Source organism: Haliotis cracherodii, unplaced genomic scaffold (assembly GCF_022045235.1).
Source record: "Haliotis cracherodii isolate W230 unplaced genomic scaffold, xgHalCrac1.p SCAF_6, whole genome shotgun sequence".
Classification (NCBI taxonomy): Eukaryota; Metazoa; Mollusca; class Gastropoda; order Lepetellida; family Haliotidae; genus Haliotis; species Haliotis cracherodii.
The window spans coordinates 56,383,762-56,406,438 of NW_027266319.1; the positions used below are offsets into that span (position 1 = coordinate 56,383,762).

The following is a 22,677-nucleotide window of genomic DNA, read 5'->3' on the forward strand; positions in this document are numbered from 1 at the left end:
ATGCCTAATAAAAAAGACTGCCCTTGTTCAAACATTCCCCATTATCGAGAGTATTTTATTTCCATGCCATGACATAATAGCTAAACAGGGAGTCACATATATATAACTCCATTGTTATACAATTAGTGTGTTTACAAAAGTAATTATATATATATATATATTTTCAAACAAAATAATGCATTGGCGTAACTGTTTATGTGGCATACACTTTTAATATTTCGATTGACGTTTGTTTACTTTAAGCACACATCTGAAACCACTGACGAAATGGAAATCGATTTGCTGTGATCAGGGGAGATAACCCATATCAGCACCTGTTGAAAAACGGGGCGGACGACACCATGGATTACCGCAAGCTGATAAGTCATACGATGTGAAGAAAAGCCGTGAACTATGAGGGTTCACTTGGTGTGTTAGCGTAGCGTATCAATTGGTAAGTTTCATTCACTGATGGAGAATACAGCCTTCAGGTAGCACACTTTAGTTCATTTCCTGTTTCAGTCAGTCGTCGCGACTTTCTGTCATAGGTCTGCAGGTAGCGGCGATCATTGTCAGCTCAGTCGTGGTGTTTACAAATGAATATTGAATCGTTAACATGGTAGACAAATATTCTTATCACTGACGCATAAACGATTATCTAGATCTAATAGGAGTGTTATTCAACCACATAACGCGAGTTATAAACAAGCGTGGTCCGACAAATGGACTTTGAACCCAACGTACAGTCAGGCGAGGTGACTCCACAAATAGACTCGCTGCTTACTAATCTGTAATCACCAAATGGGTTGTGGCTTCGGGAGGGACAAGCGGTCAGCAGTACGGTGAATGACACTCACACTGGCCGGTTTATTTAGATCTAGTCTTCACAAAACTTTGACAGGTAAGTTTTAATTAAATAACACGGGTCAGTAAAATCAGTTGGATCTATTTGTTTATATGTGAATTGTGAAACGGCGATAAATCCAAAGGGCGTTTGCAAACACGATTTTAGACTATTGTTTTTGTTTTGACATTTCGAAACGGATCCAATCATGTAATATTCCACTCTGTATTTATTATGTCAATAGCTTCAGGTTCTAATGGGAGACGCATAGGCTAAACCTGTTATATTGATGAATATATAAATTGATACAGTATGTGAGAATTTGGTCAAAGTAATAATCATTGTATTTTTAGTTAGTACAGCTACTGTATCTAGATAATTAGGAGATACATGAGACTAGGTCTAAAATCTAGTCTCTGACATGAAAATATTTTACAGATAAGAAACAGCTAGTTGTTAAATTATCTCAATAAGGTATAATATGACAGAGCCCATGCAGAAACTATACCGTATGCCATGCAAAAAGCACCTAAGACGCTCTCAAAATTAGAATTAGGGGGCTCTTATTAGAATATAATTTTGGTGAAAAAAAAAATAGATTGTAAAGATTGTAAATTTCGTGGTTTATGGTGATAGCCTGAAATGATACAAAAGAAAAGTCTGTATGTATTATACACAACAAATATATTTTCGAGAATTTAATTGCCCATAATTAAGGGTGTATATAAGACTTAAGTGTGTATTATACACTAGCCAATGTATTAGCAAATATCGCCGTGGGAGCTTATTAGAGCTGAGCGCTCATTACACCAAATACGGTATTCATTTTGATGAAACTTCAGTAATCTATGCTTTCATGGGTGGTATTGGGCATTTTTGTTTCAGGGTCAGTATGACCTACAGTGTGTTTCGATTAAGTGCTGTCTAACACAAAACTTGTGCTGTGGTTACCATGCAGAGGTGTGTGATGATTTGGCCTAGGTCATCAACACAATACATCAGGGTCTAACTCAGATTTAATACTGCTGATACTGTACTCTGAAATGTCATAGAAATCATGAATATGACGAATATAAAAAAAAGTTTTCATCTGTTAAAGTTGCTGCACCTGTGTGTGTGGCTGCTTGTACTAGTCCGGACTGATGCCGATTTATAGTGCTAGCCCACTGAGATACCATGCCGCAGTTTAACATGAAAACTTCACTCAGACACAGTATACTGACTACGAGCCGACCAGTCCTTGTTTTAACCCCTTAATGCCGCGCACCAGACAGGGTAACAACAAGTACCATCTTTTAACATCTTTTGGTATGACGCGGATGGGAACCCCGGACCTTCTGCTCACTGGGCTGACGCTCTACCACGAAAAGCATGGAGACATACTATTCCAGTATAAACATGATAAATTACAAAACTCAACCAGTCAACCAGAAGCTTTTACCGTTATCACACCGAGTTCCCAGAGACTCGCTGATGATAAATGAAGCATGTATTTATCAGGAAATTATCATCTTGTAAAACATCTTTGCGACTTCATGTCTTTTGAAGGGTCTGATCCTACTGATTGAAAATATGATAGTAATGTTTATCACATTACTTCAATAATGCTTAATAAATAATTGCTTAAAATTAAATAAATTGCAGGCCGTAAGTGCCTGCTGAAATTTCAGACTTATCGGTCCGAGAACAAATCTGTCAACCTCAGGCCTGCAGGCCGGTGTCTATTTCAAACACTGCTCTCATCCTGTCATTCAGCTTATAAATAGACAAGAAGTAGCTATGAAGCATTGTGTATATATTATAAAGAAGTTCTTATGTATTATATTCCTTGTCATATATATATATTCAACTTCTAAATACCTACGAAGACTCTTTGTCAACTGATCAATTTTGTCAACATAATCATGATAATAGACCATGTTTTTCGACAAATCAATAATCTACATCACTTTACATTATGGCTAACATTAGCATCTGAAACCTGTTAACCTTAATTCAGTAGCATCCAGCTGGTTGTACCATGTTTAGTACATATATTACAGCGTTAGAAATTGGCACTAGTCCTGTAGTCCTTACCAAACTGCCCAATGGTAAAGGTATCTAAGGTATCCTAAGGACTAGTAGAAATTGGCCAATTTTAAGGGTTTTGCGATATGTTATCATTATGAGGACTAGTGGACAAAAACTGTTAGTTTCTAACCCTGTATTATCTCTTATTTCATGTAGGGGCCATGGGTGGCCCAGTCGTCTCAAGGCACCACAATTTGCTGTGCAGAGTTGCCTTCCTTGGGCATGCTAGAAACCTATGATCAAGTGTTCAAATCTCGGTTAGCCGAGACTCAAGGCCGATGTTATTTTGTCAAGTCTATATTGACCTCATGTAGAGTCTGTATTTTTTTTATTATTTAATAAGGAAACAAAAACAGAATCAACATCCCAAACTATTTTAGTTACAATAACTTTTGGAGGTTCAAACAAACGGAGACAGCTTACAATATTAAGTTTGGGGAATACCACTTCATTTCCTGGTAATTCCCATTCTATTTTTAGTAACTCAACTTCTCAAGTCCACGCTTTGAGGTTATAATCATAGCAGTTTTCCAATCTCATTAAAATCAGATCTTAGTTCTCGCTACCGCTAAACAAAGATCTGAGGACATCCCATTACGGGTCACGTCAGACCGACCTTGCATGAACTTTGACCGACCAATGGAATGACCAATCCGAAGGCAGCTCTCTCGTGCTTTACGGCACTAATTTCAAATTGGCGACTACCCTTCGAAACATATTCTGACAAATTCTCGGTTACAAATTTGAAACCTGAACAAAAGAACATTCTGGAATGGCTAATAGATGTCTAGATTGTATCGATTCAGTCATTAAACCCGTAACTAACGTTCGGAGTTAAGTTTTCGAGGCTGCATGATTAGAAATCACATTCCGACTGTCACTTCCATGATCTGGTAAGCGATGCTCTGATTGGTCGGATGAAAGGTCGTTCTGACGTGACCCCTAATGGGATGTCCTTAGAACTCAGAACTGAGGTCTGATTTTAATGAGATTGAGCAGTTTTCATATCCCACATCAACCCAAGACCCCCATATCAGTCCGAGGACTGAAGGCCAGTCTGAGGACTGACATGGGGTCATATAGTAAGCTTTTTATCATATACCTTAACATCACTTTCACTTTTGTTTGGAAGACATTGTCCTGGGAAAGCTAGCCGAGCAAATGACACACTAAGGGGTGTTACTCTAATTTCGCCGGGGATGATATCCATGATATCGCACGCCCATATAAAATGCATTGATAAGCCATATCACACCAGCAGGGGGTATAATAATGGTCTGGTTATTACACCCTAGTGATAATTATGACCATCAGTATGTCGGCATATCGTAATGTCTCATATCATTGATAGTACAAAACAAATGAGATAATTTACGCTATCATATGTCATTCTGTTGAAAATTGTGGTGATCAGGTTTCTCCATCGACAATGGATGATGAGTGGATGACTGGTTTAGTGGCAAATGTGAGTTTTTATTCCCCGCCACGAAGTGGGGCGGGAGATATTGGAACGGAGTTCGTCCGTCCGCTTCTTCTCAATGGGGACAAGTTTTCTCAAAAACTGTTGAAGTTAAATGAATGAAAGTTTGCATGCATATCTAAGAGATATTTGTCAAGACTGAGTTCGAAAATTGGTCCTTTCAATTCATTGTTTGCAGAGTTATGGCCTTCGATCCATGTTATTTGTGCAATGGGCATGATGGGGATAAGTTTTCTAAAAAAACAACTGAAGTTAGCTTATCTAAGAGATACTTATAAACACTTAGTTCAGTCAGATGGATGCAGATGTTTACTGAAATTGTATTTTATCACTCATCGATTTATGCATGATAACAATGGATAAAAGTGAGATATATTTCAACTTATAGTGAGTGAGTGAGTTGGGTTTAACGCCGCTTTTAACAATATTCCTGTTATATCATGGCATGTCAGCTTAATGTGGGAGGAAATCCCGAAGTGATGCCGTCCTCAGATGTTTACCATTTTGGTGAAACCCACGAGCACGGGTATGGTGCTGACAAACCTAGAAACATAATCAGGGGAACTGGGATTGAAACCCTTAATCATAGGTTTCTGGCGTGCCCAAAGGACGTAAATCTGCACAGCGAATCGCAGCTCCTTAGACGACTGGGCCACCCGTGCCCCCTTTTCAACTAATAATGCATATTGGCAGCATCATGAATGCATGGTATATATAAACAAAAATAACATTGTAACATTCCCTTCCAGGATTTGTCTTCTGCTATGCTGAACGAGAACCACAGGGACCTCACTAACAAGATGTCCGACAGTGACTTTATCGGAGTTCTGGGGGTGACCAATGTCTCCGATGTTGCCATGACGATCACCGTGGCAACTGTCAGTCTGTACCTGATGATGGGTGTGGGGGTGTACCTCATGTGTCCCAGCCTCATCCTCCAGGTGTATTTCAAGTAAGTCCATTTTGGTTAGTGACAGAAGAATATAGGTATATTAGAATATATATACGCTCTATACTGTGAGCTTGTAGAGCAGCAAGTAATCTACCACTATCTCCATTAGCATGATTAGGGCTTCAACAGGCTCAAAAATATGGACTCGAGTACCCGAGGGGTAATACTCGGCTCGTGCTCGAGTACCTGCAATTATACATCTGTTCAATAAAACTGGCAATTATCCTATCGTATACAAAATGAAAGAGTCACAATGACATCGTAGATCACTAAGAAAACCAATGTGATCGCGTATCAAATAGAATACCTTTGAAATTTGTATGCTGATTTGCTGAAGTTTCATTGAAAAAAGAATCGTCAACTTGGGAAAAGGAATCGTTTCCATCTCTATGTTACTATCTCTGGTTACACATGCTATGTTCAGGGTGAAAAAAATATTGCTCATGTTATGTATGTTGCGATTGCTGATTGGCTAGATTTTGTCGGGCTGGCTTCTTAGGTATACCTTATATGATAAATAAGATCATTTGATGCCAGCGCCAAAGGAAATTGTCAATTAAAGACAAAATATAGATAATAAGTTAAAAGTAACATTTTCAATGTTATCACAAATTCACAAGTCAGTATTTACCTTTTTCATAATTGAAAACAAAACATTGAAAGATAACTGGTCTTGCAAATTTACAGTTGACTTCTTCAAGACGTTTTCCCGACATTTGAACATGTTGAAGAGATAATTAGAATGCAATACAGTAACACAATCTTAATATTCAATAAAGTGATGTCCAGTTATCATGGTTATAAATATCTTATGAAAATATTGAATTAATAATGATTAAGATTACAATGCTAATTTAGAATGGATAGGTCTACTGCTTGCGACAGTTAAATAGTTTTATAAAACATCCCTTTCAAACAAAAAATAAAGTACTTTTTAAACCAGGAAATATCCTTATGAAATGGTTGTAAATAAGTGTATTGTTTCGAAAAATAACTAAAAGAAAAGCTATTTACACTTTTATTTGATTACTCATAAAAAAGAAAGTTACATAAAGACATGTTTCTATTAACTTATTGAAAGTCGACCGAATTAGAGTTGTCTCCCTTGGTCAAGTAGTCGAGTCTTTCAGACTGGACTTGAGGCCCATTAAACTCGGCCCGTACCCGAGTACTCGAGTACTCTTTGAAGCCCTAATCTCTAATCTAGCTAATGAAGCCCTTGTCTTGTAGCCTCCCTGGACCTTTAAACAGCCTGACCCGTGAAGATCCGGCGTAGAATAGGCCTTCAGCAACCAAAGCTTGCCGTATAAGGCGACTTTGCTTGTTGAAGAGGCGACTAACGGGATCGGGTGGTCAGGCTCACTGACATAGTTGATGCATGTCAGCGTATCCCAATTGCGTGGATCAATGCTCATGATGTCAATCACTGGATTGACTGGTCAAGATTAGATTATTTACAGACCACCGTCTTATAGATGGAATATTGCTGAGAGAGGCGTTATACAACAAGCAGACAAACAAACAAACAATCTCCATGATTTTAGCTACATGTTTCAGACTGGGTACTATATATCTGAATGTACGAGTTGCTTGCAAAATGACCTCTGAAATGTTTTGAATATTAACATGATTAAGACTTTAGTAAAGAAAAGGAGTCTTGTGGATGCAGAAGGGTATGAAGCATTGTAATTTGTCAGAAGTATTAATTGCATGTTGCATGTAACTAACATTACGTTCTGGTAAGAAATACACTCAAATTTCAACATGTCAGTGGGTGACTATCTCCAATATAACAAAATCTCAATCTCTAATAGGTAGAGGTGCACAGCGTAACCGGTATACCACGAATACTAATAAATACGAATCACAATATCGGTATATTCCGATTTTCTAAGTCATTCATATCTTCATCTTGTTGGAAAAGTTTACATACATGACAACAATGGACAAACCAAATTGAAATTATGAAAACTGTTTCCTGTGATAAAAAAATAGTGAAGCCATACTCATCGCCAAAAGAAATGCGAACAATAGAAGCATATAGAGAAGTATTTACGTTAAGAACATGAAGAAGAGATGTTTCCAATGTGTACCAATTAATGACAAAACTTACAATCAGTCAAGTGTTTCCACAGAGTCTTTATTCTTATGATATGCTGCACGTTTTCCATACTTTACAAACTAATCTTGCACGAGACAAATGGTGCATCTCGAGTCATGGCTCTATGACGTCACATGTGATGCATTCATGAGCATTGGTTCAGACAACACGCCAGTATTTTGGTTTATGCAACAAACCCATCTAATATCCCTTGCGTATAAGTAAGTCTTCATATGTTAACCAACATGTATGATGTTCATGTTTCTTTTGGCGATGAGTATATTTGCAACCAGATTCCTGTATATAATGTGTCTATTACTTCGTCCATTGTGACCATCCAACAAAGTATGCATGTACAGTTTCATAACCAATTACAGATGACAGAATGCATGCAATATAATGTAGTACATATCGCAACACATGAATAATGTTTTCAATAGATTGTGATACGAAATTCAGGCCAATACCCAACACTACTAACCAGCGCAAACAGTGAAACATTACGGCCATAATAAATAACCAGATTAACATCCCCGCCCTACTCACAGCTGACACCCCCCCCCCCACTGCTGCTTGACTCTTAGGGAAGTTAACATCAATTAAGGATAAATTCATTGACGCACAAGTCCAAGTTGGGTCAGGAAAATGAACACTGAACGAAAATGAAAATAAGTTGGACACAGGTGTTTGTAATCTTTGTTATTTCAGTCATCTATTGTTCATACCAAGGTGTCCAGTCTTAAACTTGATGACATTCTTAGAAATAATCAATAAAAAGGCTCACACCCCACTCATGAAAAAAGAAGCCGATGATTATTATGATCTTGTTACTGGAATTTCCCCGGGATAGATAGTTAGAATGAGGTAAATCCCTCACCATGGAATCACTACGTGTCTACATGTTGGGTGTGTTATTGACTGGTTTTGTTTGTCTCTGTCAGATTTGCCGTGCTATGGAGTGGCATGAAGGTGAAGTTCGCGTCTCCTGACGGCAAGTTCCACTTCTGCTACGGAGAGAAGGGCCATCAGCGTGAGGGCAGTGTCAGCCTCCTGTTGCTTCACGGCTTCACGGCAGACCACTTCATGTGGACACCAGTAGTGAAGGTGAGGACCGCTTCTTACCCTCTGTCATCACACACTGCCTTAGTTCTAGAGGGCCACGGGACTAGTGTGGCCTTGTTATCTAAGGGACTGCAGTTCACTGCAGAGTTGCTCCTCTTAGGCATGCCCGAACCAATGATCGTTGGTTCAAAACCACAATTTGCCCTGAAACCAGGCCTCAAAGTTGCGACTAAAATGGTCACTAATGCAACCTAAATATCAGGTTGTCCACTGTCTACTGCCAAATGACTACTTTGAAAAATATCTTGTGGCGATTAAAATCTATTGCTACACATCTGTAGACACAAAAAAAAATAACAGCTGATCTTGGAAAACATGTCTGCCAATAATTGTACTTGCAAATAATTCCTCCTAAAGTCGACAATGACCGAAATACATAAATATTAATGTAATTAATACATTATTTTCGTTAACAATGCTCATTGGATAAGCAAGGATATACCTATATGATCTAGTAACATAAATTGTATCATTGTTGGAGTCACAAGTAACAAAAATCAAGTACACTTTTCACTAATATACTATTCCAGGACTAGTGCTGTACATATTGTAATACATGTAATAGTTATTTGATAAATGATAATTTCAAATGCTTTTGGCTGCCTACAATATTAGCTTGACTCCTTGATTTTATCACTGGCTACCTGGAAAAAAATACTTGTAGACATATGGCTACTTGGTAAAAAATTAAACTTTGAGGCCTGAAATGTTTCTAGATTTGTCAGTACCACACCCATGCTCATGACTTTCACCAAAGTGGTTAATGTCTTAGACCTACATCAATTCGGCCTGTTTAAAACAGAGTAAACTCGACTCACTCTCTCACTCAATCTAGAGGGCTATAAAGGACCCTTATGCGGCCATTGACATATTGTTCAATAGCATTGTGAAAATTATTTTTGGTATAATTTAATCCTTTAATCTCTTGTTTGGTCAGCGAATCCCGTCCAGTGTGCATGTCATTGCCCTGGACAGTCCAGGTCATGGTGGCAGCAGTGAACCAGAGGAGGGCGACCTGGACTACTCCTCTCAGGTCAAGATGATCAGGCAGGTCAGTGGCCTAGCAAGGCAGGGGTCATCTGTCACTAAAGTGGGAATCACTTTTGATACAATGTGTGAAATGTGGTGGTTTTCATATATTTTATTTTGTTGCTGGATTGCTTGTGGACGGCACATTTCACTTTGTGCTGTTTGGCCCAGATTTATGTGTATGTCTTGATTGACATGCATCTCAAGTGGCACTCTTGTTTGGCGAGTTCATAATCGGGGATGTAATTGTGCTACACATGACCAAAGTGGGACAACTATTGGTCCAGTGCCCCTATGAATGATGTGCTCTAACAATTGGTGTATACCTTGCTTTGGGACCCGTGAAGATCCAGGTTAGAATAGGGTCATCAGCAACCCATACTTGCTGTAAAAGGTGACTATACTTGTTGTAAGAGGTGACTAAGGGGATCAGGTGGTCAGACTCACTGACTTGGTGGATGCATGTAATTATATCCAAATTGGGTAGGTCGATGCTCATGATGTCAATCACTGGATTGTCGGTTACAGACTCAATAATTTACTGACCGCTGTCATGTACCTGGAATATTGCTGAATGTGGCATTAAACAACAGACAAACAAACCTCGTTGATAGTGTGTCATCGTACCCTGACCATGTGGATTGTTGCCCGTGAAGATTTCGGTTAGAATTTGTCTTCAGCAACATATGCTTGTTGGAAGAGGTGACTAGTGAAATCAGGTGCTCAGACTTGTTGATGTATGTTATGTATCCCCATTGCGAAGATTGATACTTTACAGCTGGAATATTGCTGATTGTTGCTCATAATATCAATCACTGGTTTGGGTGGTCCAGGCTTGATTATTTACAGGCCGCTGTCAGATAGGTGGAATATTTCTAAGTGCATGGTACACACACACACAGACACACACATACAGAGATACGCACAGACGCATGCATGCACCCACTCACAGAAACACACACACTATCACTATTGAATCCAGCTGTTGAGATTTGTATCTTGCATTTTCCAGTTTGTGGAGTTGATTGGCCTAGACAAGCAGCCGTTCCACATCGTCGGTCTGTCAATGGGCGCAGCCTTGGGGGGATTGTTTGCTGCCGAGTACCCACAGCTGGTTAAGAAACTGACCCTCTCATGTCCATCCAGTAAGTAACCATCTCGATGGTATCATGATTTTCATTTAGAAGTAGTCAAATCATTGTGGCTTTATAGTTTGGTTTAACCTTTAAATTTTGGAGCAAACTGGTTGGTCATTTGTTCACTTTTTTCAGGGAAACATACCATGTGTGTGTTATGATCAATTATATCCCAACTTTCATCATGGCCGTCATTGCAGCTATGTTGAAAATTATTACGAATTGTACAGGGAAATCTTAGTCCAGAAGACCTCTATAAAAGTGCAATAATTTCACCACCCTCTTAATCCAGAAACCATCATGGATTATAACTGAATCTTTATTTACACATCAAACATTTCTAAATTCAAATAAATTTAAGTATTTGAAGACTTTGCTATAATCCCCAAATTGACTATTTTTACAAAAGTGCATATTTTCTTTTCAGTGATCACTCCAACGCCAAGTCCATTTGCAGCAGAACTGAGACAGCATCACGAAGATGGCAAGGACTTTGATGTCACAAACTGCATCTTGCTGCCACAGAATGGAGCCGAGGTGCAGGAGATGCTCAACTTCAGCAGATTTTACAAGACTTACTTCCCTTACCAGGTACTTACCTCCCTTTCTGGGACACGTGGGCGATTCCACCACAGGTCCCGTCTCCCCATTATAATTTTCACACAGAAGTCAGCAATATCATGGCGGCCTGGTAGTAACATCTGCATCTGCCAAGTCAGTTATTGTTTCATAAGGAACATCCCTTGCTGACAGGGTACGATGAAAAGGAATCAACCCACTGCTTGTATGCACGTTGCCATACCCAGAAAAAGAACTGAATGTTCTTTTATGCCACTGTTAGCATAGGAGCAGTCTGTAATGGCAACTGCTTGGATGAAGCTGTGTGTGTGACATGATCAACAATCCCAAGCTGTCAGGGGATGATGAGTGAGTGAGTATGGTTTTACGCCGCTTTTAGCAATATTCCAGCAATATCAGGGCGGGGAAATCCAGAATGTCGGGAATGGAACCCGGGTCTTCTTCGTGACGAGCGAACACTTTAGCCACTAGGCTACCCGACCGCCCCTCGGGGTATGATAACACAAGCTTATTGATGTAGTTATGCCTGAAGCAACATGTAACCATCACTGTTTGGTGCTCCTGTAATAGATGAGGTTTATAACAAGGGGTGCTCTTTGTTGCAGATTTTACAAGGTGCTGCTGATATACGGATAAAGAAGAATGATTTCTACTTGAAATGTAAGTCAGTTTGTATTGTTCTAGAAGCAGCTGCTACAAAATGGTCTTATGCCACTTGATTGTACCATTGATCTACCTCGGAAGTGTTTTCCATTTGAAACTTGATCATTGTATTTTCATTGTATTGTATTTATATCACATTAAAATCAGATGTTAGTTGTTGCTGCAACTAAACAATGATCTGATGACATGCCATTACGGGTGACGTCAGAATGAATGGACTTGAAATTTGTTTTGTATTTTAGCCCATGGGCTTAAATTAAAAAATCAGTTTAGAGTGATTCCCATGCTAGTGGATGTTTCGGAACGTGTGGAATGTGGTGGTATTTAATGACCCACAAGCCAGGACTTAAGTTTGAATGAATTATGATAAGACTCTATTTAAGGCCCTGGACTTTTAAATGTGTGCATTCCTGGTACTTTGATCTTCCTTATCATTTGGTGGGGCAGTGAGTAGCTGGTTTTTTTCCCCACATAGGTAGAAAAAAGGGATGGAACGAATACAAATTCAATACCAGGGTACCCAACCCCATATTACCTGACCCTAACCAGGTACCTGCTTAGGTCTCAAGACTTGGGTAGACAATGTCCTGGCAAAACTATTTTGATTAAGTATTAAACAATCAGATCATGCATACACTGAAGTTGACTAAAGCTGTGTCTTTACTCAAACAAATAAAAGTCAGATATGCCTGCATAGTCATGTGAACATAAGTGACTTTACAATGTATCACCTGACTACAACCCGTGTAGAACCTTCTGCACTCACTCACTCATAAGATTGTTGAACTGTGAACTGAATGTGCATCCATATGATGATGATATCTTGATGATATCGCTGACTTTGTGTGCTGGCGATAAGGTGCCTCACCCTGGCAGGTGTGGGTTCGAATCCCGGACGGGACTCAACCCAAAAAAGTACTAGAATCTGTACTTTACTAAGAAAGTGTTATCCCAAATATAACATTAGTTACATTTGACCACTTTCTAAATGGCATTGTGTATTCATAGCTTTCGGCCATGGGAGCCGTGCCAATTTACACTTGTCAGGGGGGTACTCAAAGTACGTGATCTAGACTACCAGTTGTCGGACTTTCATTTTTGTGGAAGGCTCGGTGGCCGAGTGGGTTAGATCGCTGACTTTGTATGCTGGCAATTAGGTGCCTCACCCTGGCAGGTGTGGGTTCGAATCCCGGACGGAACTCAACCCCAAAAAGTACTAGAATCTGTACTTTACTAAGAAAGTGTTATCCCAAATATAACATTAGTTGATGGTGATAGTTGATATTTTCTCCTTCAGTATTCCTCTGCATCACTCATCAACGCAACACTCTCGAGGACAATCTGCAGAAGGTGAAGGTCCCTGTGCAGCTCATCTGGGGGAAGGAGGACAAGGTAGGTAACTCTGCAGGGTATATTTCACTCGACATGTAGGTGAAGGTCACAATGCAGCTTATCTGGGGGACAAGGTAGGTAACTCTGCAGAGTATATCTCGGGATATGTAGGTGAAGGTCACAGTGAAGCCCATTTAGGGGAGAAGGTAGGTAACTCTGCATGGTATATGTTGTGTCATGTAGAAGGGGGCCGGTCGGGTAGCCTTGTGGTTAAAGCGTTCGCTCGTCACACCGAAGACCCGGGTTCGATTCTCGACATGGGTACAATGTGTGACACATTCATACCAAGACATAAGACGCCTCTACATGCCCAACATTCATGACATTGATTGGCTGATTACAAAGTTAATCAGATGCAACCTCCAATGGAGATGTCGTCAGATATTTGTCAGAGAGGTATCACATCGAAGTAGAAGGTCTGATTTTCATGAGATTTTGTAATGTCAAACATCAAGGCGCATCTGTTCCAGGGCAGAATCTGTCCCAGTAGCTCATACTTGTGGTACCCGACTTCATTCAGCAAAGTGATCATAGCGCTATGACTTCCTTAAGCCCAAGCTAGATTATTTGAGTTATGAGAGCTTGAACAATTCACTTTGATGCCATGCAAGTCAGAAAAATTGTATTGATATGTGTCATACTGGACAAAATGTTACGACGATCGTAACTTTAACATAGACTAATGATGGTCGTATCGCTAAGATCGCTTTGTGCAAGTGGACCCTGGTCTTTAAAACAGCAGCATGGTATCTCAGTTTGAATATTGGAGCATACCAGAACAAGCATCCACACAAAAACACATGCATGTTGCTATTTAAGTGCAATAATCTTGAAAGCAACGTTAATCCCAATTTTCCCTCCCCTCGTCCCTACTAGTATTGTGATTTATTTATTTCCAGATCATAGATTTGTCTGGCATAGATGCCTTGAAGACTGGACTGCCGAAGGTAGATCGTGTTGACATAATTCCAGAGTGTGGACACGCCATTACCCTCGACCAACCAGGGACCTACACACAAGTCATCATGGACTATTGGGCAGGAAGGGAGACAACTCACACGTGAAACATACTCTTGAGGATCTACACAATTGTTTGCTCAGGGTAGTTTTCTAGTCTTGATGATCGATTTTAGTTCAACTTTTTGTTGGAAATTTTGTTTATTTTTATCTCCAGTACATTATCTATCCGAATGTATATTGGCAGTCAAATTGTAGAAGTAGTAATTTGTGTTTAGGAAACTGTGTTGCTGAGTGAAGGGTATATGTCTGTTTATGGAAGGGATTTAGCAGGCTTTGCTATGACGGCACTATGAAAATATCCTCGAGCTTCTTTGCTGTGGTCTGTGGGGGCACATATTATGAGTTTTCTTTCACCAAAAAGTCCTCTTCCAAAATTGTTGATAAATGTGATGGTCAACAATATATTTTGATTGTCACAAGCTGCAGGCAGTATGACAGAAATCTGCTGGCATCAGCAATCAAAGTATCTCAAATATTTAGTGATTTACTTAGCCAAAGGGAATGGTACCTTGAAGTATGAATGCTTTCTTGAAAATTGAATAATTGATGTTTAAAGTAGTTTTGTCATTTAGGCTAACAATAAAAATAGACTTGGTTCTCAAGCACCGTCCGCATCATCACAAAGTTAGTTGACGTTTCCTTTTTATGTCCATTTAAAAAAATAAATATCCTCAAATGTTCCAAGTCTAACAAAAGTCCAACACTGTTATCCAGTATTTTACTAATCGAGGCATACATTTATGTAGGGAGGCCCTATCCCAGGTTGATTGTAAATAACCGTTTATATGGTTACTTACTAGTTTGAGCACCCTCCCCCCCTAAAAAAAATAAAAATAAGACACCAACTGCCCCCGCACTATATATTTTCAAAAAACATTGCCTGAGAACCAATTCTTTTATTTTTTAAAGCCTTATTTTGTAAAACTAGGAGATGGGAAAGAAGACTCTTATCATTGTTGGTCTGCCTGAAATATAACTAGTCTGGGACATCACACTAGGAGTTACTTACAAGCAGTAAATGTACACTGTATACAAAGTACACTGTCCTAGCCATAGGGGCCATGGTTTTTATGAACTGGAAACAACAATGTGATGTTGATTTTCACCTTTATTCAACTACAGACATTGCAGAATGATTTTCCTGTTCTAAAACAACCAGTAAAATAAGAAAAGGCCCAAAAGCCAACTGTAATTTTGTGTTAAGTTTTGATTTTGTTTGGAATCAATCTACATCATCAAGGTCATGTTTACTTTTAACTAAATTCATGTCATGCCTGTTGTATTCTCTAAAAAAAGCAGTAATTTGAGATCATTTTTATCTGCTGATATAAACACTTGCCATATGAAATTATTCAAAGTTAAACAATTACTGTTGCAACCTGTCTCCTGCTAACTGTCTTAGGTCTGACCATCCAGTGTGTTCGTTTGTGTCTGTACTTTCTGTCCCTGACTCAAGCATGCATTTATGACACTGGACAGCATGTAACTTATTTATGTGTATGTAATTGTTCTGCTGCAGTGTGAATGAATACTGACAAAGTACTGAAAATAATTGCAGAGAAATGTAGAATGATGTATATTTTTACTTGAAATCAAAAGTTTTAATCTGTGAACAATAAATTCATCATCATCATCATCATCATCATCATCATCACCATAGCATGAAATAATTTCTGCCAGCCAAATCATGTATAACAACATTGTATGTACTAGTCTTCTGTCACAGAGGCCAAATGAAGTTCAAATTAGATGTTGCAAATCTTGTCCCTCATCCTGTATCAGGAAGTGCAGACTTGCTATGTACATTATAACTATTGGACTGTGAGCACCTTAACCATGTTTGTGGATTGCGTGAAAGATCTTCGATCTGTAGGTTTTGTTCCAATGTTAAGCTGACTGGCTGCGCTACAAATGAAATACATTTCAAGGTGGCATTTGACCAAATATCCTCGCTTACTCTTGCGTCAATGGCTGTTGATATCTTTTCTCATCCATTTGGTGTATGTTGTGTATTCTACACATATGACTTGTCATCCGGCCACACACTTTATGTTTTCTTTGCACATCTGTTTGTTTATCACAGATCTTTAATTCTGGAACTAGTTTTGAGGACACAATGGCAGGATAGGTTCAGGGCCCACTTGCATGAAGTAGTCTCTAGTGTTGATGGGAGTTGAGATGATCTTAGCACTAAGACTATCATAATTCTATGTTAAAGGATGGGAGTTGAGATGATCTTAGCACTAAGACTATCATAATTCTATGTTAAAGGATGGGAGTTGAGATGATCTTAGCACTAACACTATCATAATTCTATGTTAAAGGATGGGAGTTGAGATGGCCTTTGCACTAAGATTCTTATAATTCTATGTTAAAGGATGGGAGTTGAGATGATCTTAGCACTAAGACTATCATAATTCTATGTTAAAGGATGGGAGTTGAGATGATCTTAGCACTAAGACTATCACAATTCTATGTTAAAGGATGGGAGTTGAGATGATCTTAGCACTAAGACTATCATAATTCTATGTTAAAGGAAGGGAGTTGAGATGATCTTAGCACTAACGCTATCACAATTCTATGTTAAAGGATGGGAGTTGAGATGGCCTTTGCACTAAGACTATCATAATTCTATGTTAAAGGAAGGGAGTTGAGATGATCTTAGCACTAACACTATCATAATTCTATGTTAAAGGATGGGAGTTGAGATGATCTTAGCACTAACACTATCATGATTCTATGTTAAAGAATGGGAGTTAAGATGATCTTTGCACTAAGACTATCATAATTCTATGTAAAGGATGGAAGTTAAGATGATCTTTGCACTAAGACTATCATAATTCTATGTTAAAGGATGGGAGTTGAGATGATCTTTGCACTAAGACTATCATAATTCTATGTTAAAGGATGGGAGTTAAGATGATCTTTGCACTAACACTATCATAATTCTATGTAAAGGATGGAAGTTAAGATGATCTTTGCACTAAGACTATCATAATTCTATGTTAAAGGATGGGAGTTAAGATGATCTTTGCACTAACACTATCATAATTCTATGTAAAGGATGGAAGTTAAGATGATCTTTGCACTAACACTATCATAATTCTATGTTAAAGGATGGGAGTTCAGATGATCTTTGCACTAACAGAATCATAATTCTATGTTAAAGGATGGGAGTTGAGATGATCTTTGCACTAACACTATCATAATTCTATGTTAAAGGATGGGAGTTGAGATGATCTTTGCACTAACACTATCATAATTCTATGTTAAAAGATGGGAGTTAAGATGATCTTTGCACTAACACTATCATAATTCTATGTTAAAGGATGGGAGTTAAGATGATGTTTGCACTAAGACTATCATAATTCTATGTTAAAGGATGGGAGTTGAGATGATCTTAGCACTAACACTATCATAATTCTATGTTAAAGGATCTTTGCACTAAGACTATTGTAACTCTATGAGGATGGGAGCAAAGACGATCTGTTAGTCAATGCTAAAGTATGGGATTCTGGTCCTCAGTAACTTGGGCTTCTCATTAAAGAGTTATTAACAACCCAGGAACCAAGTTTATTGTGCATTCTTTCTCTGAAAGCTTGGGACATTATCTATAAACATTTACAACCTGAAATTCACCTATCTTTCTGTTGGTAGTTTTGTACTTGATTTCAAGTACGTTTTCTGTTTTGAAATTATCTCAAAGAAAACAATTGTCAATTATATTGTTGATGTTTTCTTTTTCTGGATGCTGTCTGAAAACTTCTTGAATAAATTATTCTGTTCTTTTGGAAAACAAGATGGCTGAAAAATGCTGAATTGAATCTTTTTAAGACATACAACTGTTAGTCATGTATTAAGTGTTTCTGGTATATATTTGATATTTGCCCTTTTGTGTCTTTCAGTTATCACATGTTTCCTGAATATTTAGTATTTATGTAGAGTAAAATCTGAGAAAATCAGAACCATATGAATCTGACAAAGTGGATAAAATTTATGGATAACAACTTATTTTACTGAAATGGCAACGTTTTGGTATATATCCTAATACTGTTGTCAAGCTTGACATTGGTATTAGGATCTATACTGTAACATCCATAAATTATTTCCACTTTGTCATCCGTCAACTAGAAAGTAAATACCTATCAAACAATTCATATGAACCTGATAGGGCTGGGACGGGTAACTCGGATACTCCGGTTGGGTGGGTACTGAGAAGAACCCAGGTACTGACAGAACTACCCGGACCCGTGGTTGGTTATGTGATATATTGTTTAATGACAAAAATGATCTTGACCTATAGGGTTACACTATAGGTCACAAATGTTTGCATTTCTTTCTGACTATGCTCCCAGACATTTATATTTTTGAATAAATATAAAACTTCAGTCAATGTCAGTAAATGCATTACCAGATCGATTTATAAGTGTATCTAAATAAATTTTGTCCAGGGCTAAAGTCAAACTATTCCCAATCGGACATTTTGTACCTATCTCTTGAGACCAACAGTGGGTACCCAGATAGGATTGGGTATTAGTTGGGTGGGTACCCGGGTAGTAAATTTGGACTCGTTCCAGCCCTAGAATCTGACTGGCAGCTAAGTATACAGAAACACATCTGCAAGTTGATAATTTTTCTTTGAATATTTGTGAGGCCACTATTTTGAACTACTAATATTGTGAAATATAGACTGGTGAGATAAAAATTCTAAAAAATAGATGTCACTGTTGCACTGTATATCAGCAGTATATATTCATGGGTAATGGAAGGTTTGGTTGGTTTGTTGTTTAACACCGCACTCAGCAATATCACAGCTATATGACGGCGGTATGTAAATAATCGAGTCTTGACCAGACATCATGAGCATTGATCCACACAATTAGGATTAGATGACATGCATCAACCAAGTCAGTGAGCCTGACCACCCGATCCCGTTAGTTGCCTTTTACGCCAAGCATGGGTTGCTGAAGACCTATTCTAACCTGGATCTTCACGGGTCGGGTAATGGAGGGAATGGTATAAGGGTGAAGTCAGTAGGACTGATACTTTTGTGAGATACTTACCTTCTGTAGTGTTGGTTTACTCAGATTTTACTGAATTGTATTTAATGTTTCCAAGTTTTCCAGCAATCTGTTGATGCTATTGTGATATTTAGGATGGTTTCTGATGCTTCTCATGTACAAATATGTTTGGCAGTATCCAGTTGTCTTTCAGAGTTACTTCCCTTGTCATGACTTCATGAGATGTTTTTTATGCTCAAATGTGTTCATCTCATATGCGTTCATATGATGGCTGATATTCCATGCAGATGTTGCTGTTCCATGAGTAATGGCGTTCCGTGTACACATCTGTGCAATAATGTAAATATACAATGTGAAAGATTGTTTTGTCAATAAATGTTTTATATGACATACTTGTCATGTGTGGTTTTTATTATCGGGATTATTTCACTTATGTAGCGATGTACCTGCTGTAGCACAACAGAAGAGTCGTTCAGAGTTATAGCGGTTTCTTTAATAACAGTAAACAATACTTTGCAGTACAATACGTTTTTACCAGGGCGAACGTGGCAGAGACTTGTGAGAGGAGACTGTGGTGATTGTTCAGGCACGACCAGACGCGACAAGAGCTTGTCCCTATGTGTTGTTCTGGTGGGAGCTAGGTTGACTGGTGGTTGTTAGTCGTGGCGGCTGTTAGAGACCTGGGGCTGCTCTCCGGGACTGCTCTGTCGATCTGGTCTTGGTTGGTTCTGTGCCTTCTTGCCTCTCTCTGCGTCCCTCTGCGTCTCCTCCGTACTTTACTGACGGACCGGCTTATATGTGGATAGCCCGGCTGGCTGAACGTGACCCAACACGCGCTTGCGCCACGATTTTCGTCAGCTTGTCGGTCAGTACATGACAGTTCGGGACCATTGGGTCACAAAACAGGTCAGTCCTTGATATATCCCCTGATGTGTGGAGGGTGTCCCTCCACATTAACACAGTTCCTGACCACCAGGTTACTGAAGAATCAAAGCACCACTTTGTCCAACACGGTCGTCAATCAGCCGGAGGCAATTTGTCAGCCAGTAACTGTCTCATCGTGACCATTAGGTCATCTGGACAGGAAACTCTCCAGTATAGCGGGCGGCAACATACAGCCTCTGGCCACACTGAATAGTGTTACAATGCACATGCATCATCTTTCCGAGGCAAGAGAGTTAACAGAATATTTAAGTCCAGTTTCCACCGTTGCCGAACTAGGCTAATATTATGGAGTTACATTTTGGCTGTACTAACAAGTCTATGCATAGTCCAACATAATCGTGCAACATAATCGAAAACCGGTTAGTAAACTGTCGTACAGATTTCGGTCGATTGCAGGATTTGCAAAGCATGTGCACCATCAACTCGTTGTCAACTGATATTTTCCAAATCTTTTCATGTTTTTAATCCAGGTGCTCGCGTGATTTGATGTACTTCGCGATGTAAGACCCGTTTTATCACAAGATAGATCTTGATTATCAATCAGATCGTCTTGACTAGTCGCCGCAATTTTGTTTCAAACAAATACAAGTGATACAGAGGTGGAATCTGATTGGTCCATATGAGAGGTTTAGAAGGGACATACGTTGTAAAAACCACAGTTGGCTCTATGATTAAGCCTAGGAATTCCAGCTTAGTTCAGCAAGGGTGGAAACTGGACTTTTATAGTCCGTTAACTCTCTTGCCTCGAGAAGATGGCACGTGTATGTGTATTTGAACTAGTCTGTACAAATGCCAGTTTGATTGTGCTAGCCCACTGAGATACCATGCCACAGTTTAACCTGGATACCCCACTCAGAATCCAGCCAGTTCTTGTTTTCTCCCCTTTATACTGAGTGCCAAGCAGTGTAACAGCAAGTACCATCTTTTGATGTCTTTTGGTATGACGTGACCAGGGGATTGAACCACCAACTTACCCCTCTCCAGGCTTTATCCACTACACCACGGCAGCAGTTGTCAACAGCTGATGACAGTAAGGCAATAACAAATTAGTTATTACATTGTCATTGCTGCTTGTTTTAGCTCATCAGACAAAGACTAGCTGATTTCTTGACTCGTCATCCAGGAGAGCTACAGTGGTCAGGCACTATTTTGGAAAATCTTTTCAGTTAATGTGTGTCATTTTGTAGACCAAGTAATTAATCTATTATTTCATTTATGTTATAATTGATTAGCTCCCACTTTCATACAGTTTGGCCCTCACTCTATGAAGGTTCATACTCCAATAAACTCACACAAAGTGACAGTCAATATACCGATTTTATCAGGGCTTGGGATCAATCAAAAGTCTCAAATCGTGGTAACATGGGTCAGTAAGTGTGAAGCAAATTCTAAGTGTCCTTGTTGGAAACATGCCTGGAATATTGCCTAAAGCTGCACAACTAAATCAGCTTACTCATTCACTCCATCACACACCTGTGAAGCAAACCTTGTTAGGTTTATTTTGATACGCACACCACTATTCTGATACACAACGATCATAGTGATGCAAGAGATAGGCACAGTAAGTTTGTTGTTTAATGTCACATTCAGCAATATTCCAGCCAAATGATGGCGCTTTGTGAATAATTCGAGTCTGGACCAGACAATCCAGTGATTCATATTGTGAGCAACAATCCATACCATCGGGGTACATGAGCCGAGCAAGTCATTGAGTCTGACCACCCAATCCTTTTGGTCGCCTCTTACAATCAGCATATGTTGGGGATCTATTCTATCCTGGAATCGATCCTTGAAGATCTAGGTTAGAATAGGTCTTCAGCAACCCATGCTTGTAGTAACAGGCGACTATGTTTGTCGCAAGAGATGACTGAATGGGTCGAGTGGTCAGGTTCGCTGACTTAGTCATATAGCTCAAAGATTGTCGAGTGCGGCGTTTAACATCAAACAAACAAAACTAACCCAGAATCCCCTTTGGGCAGTAAGAGATGGTAGAAGTGACAAATATTTTGCTTCTGTTGCCTCTGAATGTATAATACGCTGTCTCAGTCAATTTCAGTCATATATTCTGCCAATATGTATTGCCACACATCAATTTGAATATTGCAATCATAACATACAATCGTATATTTGATTACTTGTAAATGCAAAATAATTGCGAAAGAAGGTTCTTTACTACTTCCATATTGATGTGGTTATAAAATCAGTAGACTCAGTCAGTGGTTATTGTAACTTGAAACCCCTGATTTGCCAGTCAGTAATTTGAATCCCCTGATTTGCTAGTCAGTAATTTGAAACCCCTGATTTGCCAGTCAGTAATGTGAAACCCCTGATTTGCCAGTTGGTA

General features: G+C 39.1%; 1 protein-coding gene across 2 annotated transcripts; it reads left to right on the forward strand.

Annotated features, from left to right (window-relative positions):
- The first annotated feature begins 325 nt into the window (after positions 1 to 325).
- On the forward strand, positions 326 to 15,216 carry LOC139445628 (monoacylglycerol lipase abhd6-A-like). Of its 2 annotated transcripts, none has more exons than XM_071226799.1 (9): positions 326 to 433; positions 5,123 to 5,325; positions 8,368 to 8,530; positions 9,486 to 9,599; positions 10,590 to 10,722; positions 11,141 to 11,304; positions 11,898 to 11,952; positions 13,253 to 13,347; positions 14,247 to 15,216. In XM_071226799.1, exons 2-9 carry the CDS (start codon positions 5,138 to 5,140, stop codon positions 14,409 to 14,411), a joined length of 1,077 nt encoding a protein of 358 aa, XP_071082900.1. In that variant the 5' UTR covers positions 326 to 433; positions 5,123 to 5,137; the 3' UTR covers positions 14,412 to 15,216. The 2 variants fall into 2 exon arrangements, with proteins under 2 accessions (XP_071082900.1, XP_071082901.1); XM_071226800.1 differs by lacking the exon at positions 326 to 433 and adding an exon at positions 795 to 880.
- The last annotated feature ends 7,461 nt before the right edge of the window (positions 15,217 to 22,677 follow it).